General features: G+C 37.6%; 1 protein-coding gene across 10 annotated transcripts in view; it reads left to right on the top strand.

Moving 5' to 3' along the window:
- LOC118432010 (rho GTPase-activating protein 45-like) overlaps positions 1-8,566 on the top strand; it is a 53,386-nt gene that overhangs the window by 20,205 nt on the left and 24,615 nt on the right. For 9 of the 10 annotated variants that reach the window (XM_035843477.1, XM_035843478.1, XM_035843475.1 and 6 more), the window contains 2 exons: positions 341-484; positions 6,032-6,113. In XM_035843477.1, the coding sequence (XP_035699370.1) occupies positions 341-484; positions 6,032-6,113 (226 nt within the window). Of the gene's footprint in view, positions 1-340; positions 485-6,031; positions 6,114-7,354; positions 7,606-8,566 lie in introns of those variants that run through there. The other variant, XM_035843484.1, reaches the window with a different exon arrangement.

Here is an 8,566-nt window from a genome sequence, read left to right as displayed (position 1 = left end):
AGTGGGATGGGTGGGTGAAAAAAGGGAAGAAAGATTGCTGTAGGAAAGGGATTTATTGGTCATGTTTGGTCATTGGTCATTGCGTGGTTGTTGCTAGTGTATTTTATGATGATGGGTCATTTATTTGTTCTCAAGTTTTTGCTCATGCTTATTTGTTCTCATGCTGACGAGTCAAACAAGAATACAGGTGCAACTACTGTTCTAAAAGAAGTTTCCTGGCTTGTTGCTCATCTCATCATAACCTCAGTTGATCGATTAATGATGAAAAATCACCTTGTGTTTTTTTTTTAAAGTTTGAAAACATGACAATTTATGTTTTTTGTTCCTTTGTGTTTTCCAGAAAAGTGCGACACACGACGAGTGGCGGCACACGAGAGACTCGGGGAGGTCCTGTGCATCCTGAAGAGTGTGCTGGGGAAGTATCCCCCTCTCCACTCCACCGAGATCCTCACTGCAGCAGGCACTCTCATCAGCAAGATTAAAGGTCAGATTCTTGTTTATACTTATTATAGAAAATCTAGATAGCACTTCCTGATGTCAAGGATGTGTTACCAAGGAGCATGCAAACTTGATATGATAACAATAAAACAGTTCTTGATTTATTGCCCAACATTTATGTAAGTTATAACATGTGGCAACCAATGTTAATTTACTAACTAGAGGGAACTGATCTTCTGTACTAGGAACTATGTAGTATGGAATGAGACTATGTCTTTGGACGGTGGAATTTCTTAGAACATTTTTCTTGAATTTTATGAGACTCTGAGAGGCTGGTCATTCAGGTGTATATCCATTTGTTGAGTTCTTGCTCAACAATGTACAAAAGTGTGGCATAGGACAGACAGTTCTATAGTACCCCTTTCACAAACAAGTTTTTGCCAACCAGTTAAAAATGCTGGTATGTAACGCTAGTTCACCTTTATCCGCGTGGTAACCTATATCCGTTGTTTTTAAAACAGGGTATTTAGGAACATCAAGTTGATGATCAAGCCGATGGATGGTAATTTTAAGCTGCAATATATTGAAAATATTGCAATTTTAAACCAAAGTCCGTCGGTGTGATATCTCAGATGACCCTGTTTTTAAAAAGCAACGGATATAGGTTACCCAATGGATAAAGGTGAACTAGCGTTACAAGTCTGGTATCCATCCTGAGGGTAGGGCCAACAGACTGGAGCTAAAAGAAGGATGGATGCCAGACTGTAGATATAGTAACTACATTTTGAATTTACAGATATATACAGGTTGAAGGCCTTTGAAACTTTTTGAAACTTTTATTTCCAATCAACTTTGCAGCCCTGACAACAGGGGCTGAATTGTATTGATTTTACGTAAGGCAGCACTACAATGATCATCATTGCATGCACTTTGACAACAATTTGAGAAAAAATCAGTATAGAGCAATCAATATGAAAATTTTAAATCTATTTACTTCTTTCAAAGGGGAAACTGTAGGAATTTGATTGTTCTTTGTTAGGAACCTGAAGTAGGGTAGGTGTGAAGATGGACAGGTGAAACTTGTTGACAACAGGTGTGCCCACTTCTGCGAGGAGGGGGGTCAAGCCCTCTATTATAATAAACAATTAGAATCAGAACACTAGTCCCACTCATTAGTTCTACCTAGCCATAGTTTGGGCATAGTTTGGGGTTAACCTGTATTCAAAATGGTATTTTTACTGTGGAAATGGCAACTGAAATCAGCTACATGTAGCTTTTAACTTCTGTATGCAGACATTCTTGATAAATCATCACCAGTAACTGCAATTTAACTTACTCCATATATTGTGTTTTTGATGTTATGAATATGTATTTATGAGCAGGTTTATATGCTTTGCTGATTGAGAAAGGATTATTATTATAATTTATATGTAATGACAAGATGTATGCTTCTGTAAATAGTTTCATCAGGTTGGTAGATCAATTGAACAAAGTCTTCTTTATTCCACAACCTTCTTTAATTCTTCAACTTTAATTTCTTCAGTAAACATTTCGACGACCATCTGTTGCCATTATCAGTACAGAATGAGACGAATACTATCAGTGCTTGCAGGATGTTTAACGTATCACGTTCGAGAGCATTCCAATGTCAAGTAATTACGTCACAACACAATATGTTAAGTTTGGATTGCACTGACTCTGTCTAGTTCATATAGCACTGATAGTATCAATGACCATCTGTCGTCTTCATCAGTACAAAATCAGACAATTTGTCTCCTTAATGATTTTGTATTGATGAAGATGACAGATGGTTTTTCAAAACGTTTACTGAAGAATTAAAGAAGGTTGTGTTACGAAGAAGACTTTGTTCAAAAGATATACATGCTGTTTGAAGTATTGCCTACTCAGAGTGAGCGATATTGCCGTGTAATGGAAGTACACTGTATGTGAGTTGAGTTGATTTGATTTTGATGTGTCCTGGGTTCAAGAGTTTCTTGTCAAGCTTTACGCTTTGTCTCAACCACGAAGCTTGTAGCTCGATCTTCTTTACCAATGTTACTGTACTTAGTGCATAGGTGTGACCTGTCTGTACCTCCAACATTCCTCCACTCAGAGGGGGCCATAGTATACACATCTGACTTCTATCCCCAGAAATAACATTTTTTAATAGGTGTCCCCTAAAATGTTTGCTTTCACCCCTCATAGAAGGTTTTGGAATAGCCACTTCTGTGCTAAACAGAATGAATGGTATAAGATTAAGAAAGTTTCACACTGCAAAGTTGATAACACTCTTCTTCACTTTTGTTTCTGACTCTGGGGACCATTTACTTTTAGAAGTGGAAGAACACCAAGGAAAAGAGAGCTAAGGAAAAATTGTTATCAAAAAAAAAAAACAATTTTCAAATTTACTATGATCTCATCATAGTCATGTCTCTACAAAATGTATGGAAAAGTATCACCAGAACAAGGAGTGCTGTCCCAAAAAACATCTTATCATGAGAGTAAATCAACAGCACTTTCTTTTACTAGGCAAGTAAATTATTCATGCTCAGAAGGTCCCCTCTTTTCACTGTCATTAAACCAATATCCCTTGTTAAGTCATATATTACACTAATCATGAAGGTCTTGCTTTCATCTTTTCCCTCCTGCTTACTGTCATTAAAGGAAGGACCGCAAGGTAATTGTGGCTGTTTGCTCCACCTACTTCACACCTCATTAGCATAATTGTAGCACCTGTTGGCCTTTGCACCTGCTATTAGACTCAGTACAGTGATACAGGTGTGCTATTTTCACATGTTTCAAACGGAAAAGGTAAGTGTTTTGGACAGGACTGTTACCAAGGTTTCCCAACACTGGTTTAAACAAGGGAAGTGCATCTGTCTACATTATGACTATTGCTCTACTTCGTAAATTATCTGTTTCTATGCGGTAGGTCTGTTCTAGTTGAAATGTGCATTTTGCATTTGTCCTTACTTTTCATTGAGGTCATTATGAAATTTGAATTATTGTCAGTTACTTTATTTGTTATTCATCTTCTTCCAAACCACCTTTACATTGAAAAAGAAGTAGAGTTTTCAGTTACAACAAAAATCATAATAGAGTAACCTTATGCTGTATGGAAAGGCAACTTGTTGGTGAACTTACTTGTGTTATGAAATATTCTATCATTTTAATTCAAGTTCCAACTGAAGTTTCAAGGGCACAGTTAGTAAAATTTGTTTCCCTGAATTGCCAGATTAAAACCAGGTGTTCTACAAAGTTTTTTTTTTCTTCTGTAAGTTCCTTGAACCAAGAGATCTCTGTCAGTCTGTGTCCTTAAACTGTGCAAGACACAATTAAGAACAGGTGTGATTTAAATAGCCCATGCACCAATGTAAGGTCATTCCCTCCCACAAGAGTGACAAGACTATGCAGAAGTGACTACAAACAGAGGGCTGTCCACCTGAGTTGGACCAGAGACTTGCTAATCCCTTTCTATATGGAAATCCAAGCCTTTGTTTTGCATTCTTCTTCTAAAACTACATGTCAACAAGGACATGTGTTATTCAGCATTTAATTCGGTTGACTTAGTCAGTTGGCAGTGACATTCTTTTCACCCTCCCACAGATCCAAACAAGGTCAAGTACAACTTCTGTCATGCTTGAAGTTCATATCTTCATTGTACACTTCTCAGGAAAGGACATATGGTTCTTTCTCTTCTGATGTCATAAGATAATAAGAGTAAAGATTTTAGTGCAAACATGTGCAAAAATCTATTACTACTAGCCTACTAGGTTTCGTACCACAAAGTGAGTATCTGTTGACCAAGCTCGAAACTTGACTAACTTTTGTGGCATTGTTAATGAGTTGGTGAAAATGTAATATCAGGAAGTTTTGATTTTTACCAGTCAAGAGGACAATGTGGTTCACCTCTGTCCCGAGCAGTAAAGTTTTCTCCCACCAAGACACACTGAATGATGGATGCGAAGGTAGGCCAAGGAAAGACTGTTTCCATGGCATCAAGAAGATTGTGTTGTGCTAACAGGTGGACAGAAAAGTCTGTGCTTTTTTTTGTGATCAGGCATTTTTGAAATAGCTTCTCTCATGAGCTGCATTTGGATCACCATTCACCACTGTGACAGAGTCATCCATGTCAAACCTGTAAATGACTAAATTACATCTACTAAGAAAATGACTTTACCGTATTTAAAATGTTTTACTTCATTCTGAGCATAGCAGACATCAAGTCTGAAAACCGTCCCCATTCGTTATGTCATGACAAGGAGATCCAATTACCAGCAAAACATGCCATATATGGAAGCAAATCTGTTTCATGCTGTTTGTCATAACCGTCAAGTGTTTGATCAGGCACTTGAACCACCTCTCAACACTGGCCATGGCGGCCCTTGAGAAATTACAGATGCCTTTTCCAGCTTTGCTGGTAACAGGCAAGGCCGTTTGTCTGTACCAAGGCTGATTTGATAAGAGTTAATTAGGTAATGGGCTATGTGGAAAGAGGCAGAGTTATAATCTAAACTGGCAATTTTCCGGTAATTTGGTAAAGTCAAGGTTAACTTGTGGCCTGACTATAGGTTTGAGAAGTGTGTTGTTCCTTCATCAAAGTCATACAAAGTCATACAAAGTGTTGTCCTGCACCTCAAACAAATGTTTTGATATTTGAAATTTGATTTAAAAATTGATCGCAACTTTAGGAATGCTTGCAAATTATGAGAACAATTTCTAAAACATAGCACACCTATATTTGCCTTTTTCAAAATTATGAATATTTGTAAGAATTCATCATTGTTTGGCAACAATTGAAATATATTACAAATATTACACTTGGGGTGACTTTGATTGGTTTCTATTAGACATCTGAGAAGAAAGTTATGCTAATCAATATTCACAATAGAGTCACACAAAGAAAGATCATGCTTCAGGGTGCCCATTCAGAGCTATACATTACAACATCTGAATCTTCCATATTTTTTTTCAAGGGACAATGACATAATTCACCATATCTCCACAACGTCATGCAATAATTATTGTCTTAACTTGTGATAAGTGTCCAAGGGCAATATGAATTCACTTAGGGTTATAGATTGTCCTTGCTGTGCTGACAGATACAGTTCAGAAACAGTTTGCCAAGTTGCAGTTTCGACTATGTAGTAATAAAAGATTTTTCAAAGGAAATTTAATCTTTCCCTCAACATAATTTCAGTAGATGGCTGGGTTTTGTACATATATATAGGCTATAATATAGGCTACTTTAAAGAACTTATACTATATAGAAACCAGCACATGGTCTGGCTCATGTCACCAGTTCTGTTCCTATTCCATGGATGTTTTCAGTTCTTCCGAAATGTCAGTGGGTGAGGTGGATCAAGGCTTCAGACACGATTCTCAAGATGGCGTCAGTTAGCGTGAAGGCAATCTGAGGAAACACTTTTATAGGCATCCCTTTCAAAGTTTGATATGGCACAAATTGTCACAGCAAATGTCTTGTTACGTTTTCAAAGACTATGTACAATGTACTTGAGGAAAGGACTTCCTTCTTTGTGGCAGCGTCTTGAAAACTTGACTTAACAAGATCTTTTGTTGTTTGTTTCTCCAGGCTACAACTATGAGGAGGAGAGAGAAGTGCCTTCTGACTTCTACGACGCCATCGATCAGCTGGCCTTGGCCTTCAGCAGCAGGTTGGTCTGCTAGTTTTTTTTCAACAACTCTCTCTATCTGTCTTTTACATGTTCAACAAGCTCCCTAGTCAATTGATACTTTGTTGGACTGATAAAGATGGCAGAATCATAAAGGATTTGAACACCAGGTGAAATCATGAAATAGCCTGGTTACCATCCAATTTCCACCAAGGTTCCTTACACAAATGTGAGAGCCTGGTAGAAATCAGATTGTACCTAGGCTGATCATTAGAAAACTAGACACCTCAATCTTTTCATCCTGTCCAGCTTGTTGTCTTTCTTTAATTAGTAGCAAGTAACTTCATTGTTTCCAATGAAGAATCTTTCCAATATTGGTTCTTCCCCTTAACATTGTCAATACCATCTCATAATGTGTTAATTGATTTGAATTCCCGCTTCATATCAGAAATTTTTCTCAGCTCTTCCCCTTCCCCAAGAGTATTCTTAAGCTGTATTTAAACCAGGATTGTCTCCATGACCCATCCCTCCTTCCTGGGACAGATGTTTGCTAGTTGGACAGAATGCCACCCTGTTTGTCCTAAAAATCTTAACTTAGTGACATGACATTGACGAAAGCATAAGGTAGACTTAGCAAAGAAAATGAGCAACTTGGGCTCTCAATCATTCAATGAGTGGGATGGAAAAACAGTTAAAGCTGGAGACAGCCTTGACATCTAGACCTAATACTGTAGACTTACACATGTATGATACTCATCCCAAAGGAAATTGTACATGTAGACAACAGATCATGAAGAGTCCTAGCCGTGTCCTTCACACGTGCTCTCTCCAAGTTGGCAGGCTCTGAGAATCCCTCTGTTTTTGTAACAAAACCCAACCTGCAGAAAAATCTGGAGAATGTTTGGGGGGAGTGAGGGGTCTTCTTGGTTCCTACAGGGAGTATTATGATGTTACCAGGTGTCTCGAACTCCACATTGTCACATTTGTAGAAACAGGAAAACTTTAGATCAAGTTCACGAAAAAGTCTAATACTAGTAATGGTACAATTATTTGCATTTTACAAAGTTGTATGAATAAGGCTGCTATAGTTTATACACTTGTTGTACCTTGGCTGTGTTTCAAGACTGGTAATATTAAGTTAAATGTTTACTTAGTTGACCTGCAACAATTGTTTGAAAGTAGAATCCTGCAGTTATCCATCTTAAGTTCAAAAAGAAGTTAACAATTCAGCCATGTGCTGCCATCTATCAGATATATTAGCCACGGTCGTACATCATGTAATGACAACTAAAATCTGCACCACCAAAGATGTCGAGTTTTGGGAGACCCCATGTAAGCCCTCTGTCACAGAGCCCAGTCTTGATAAAGCCTGCCATGCCATGTATTTGAAATATGGCGACTGCGCTGCCATATTTTGGTTGCCTCCACCGAAAGCACCTACTCATTGACAGAAGATTTGTTCCCGGGTTAGCGCGAACTTCCTCTAAATGTGTAGCTCAAGCAGAATGACGTTTCGTTCCTGGCACCTCTTTAGGTATGTGTTACACTATGTTTGTTCACGCTTAAGCTACATAATACTGTTTCCTTTTCTGTGAACTGTGAGTACAAATCTACAAGTTTCTTTCATTGTCTGCCCTTTGGCTTTGTAAATAGTTGCACAGGCACTTTTACCCGAGAAAAGCCTGTACAATGTAATACTGTTACACTCATATTCATATGATATGAGAGAACACAATCATGTGCCATTTTTGTCTTTATAGAAATCTATACTTAGCCCAGCTAAGTTTGTAATATTTGATTACCGGTTTGTCTAATCACCCTTTTTCAATTATGTGCATATTAGAGATCCTCCCTTTTATACTATAAGTCACGATATGACAGTACAATTATTATCATATTTTTGTTTATACCTCTTCAATTTCAATGGTACAGATTTCATTACTTAAATTGATGTCATATGCTACCATATTAGCACGGCAGATAAGCTGTATGTACAAAAATATGATACAAAAATAAAGTCATCAATCAATGATTCCTTATCCATAACCAGTTCATAATCAACATAATTACATATATGAATTTCTGGATTGGTATTAGAGGAATGTTGACTGTTATTTTTCTTCTGGCAAATGTTTACGAAAGACAGTATGCAAGGTCAAGGTCTGGTGACATTATGGGGCCATCTGTATGGGGGGTGATACTTGATGCCATTTTGATACCATAGTAATGGGATGTCAAATGCCAAATATGATTACGATATGGGTTGCCCTAAATGTCACACATGTAGCCCAGAAAACGGGCCTTTCAGTGGTCACTCTTACCTTTACTTAAACAGGTTTGGAAAATCAGTATTGATTATAGGTTTCATGTTTTTGAAATCATCAATTTGACTTTTTTAAAAGGAAGTCCTGCTCAAAATTTTACCAGACTCATATATGTCTGCATGACTGCAACATTCCAGGCTTACCCATAATGTAACCGTTGTTCTATAGTTC

This window comes from Branchiostoma floridae, chromosome 15 (assembly GCF_000003815.2).
Source record: "Branchiostoma floridae strain S238N-H82 chromosome 15, Bfl_VNyyK, whole genome shotgun sequence".
Classification (NCBI taxonomy): Eukaryota; Metazoa; Chordata; class Leptocardii; order Amphioxiformes; family Branchiostomatidae; genus Branchiostoma; species Branchiostoma floridae.
Note: the sequence above shows the minus strand (reverse complement) of the source record. Positions and strands in the feature narration are given on the sequence as shown.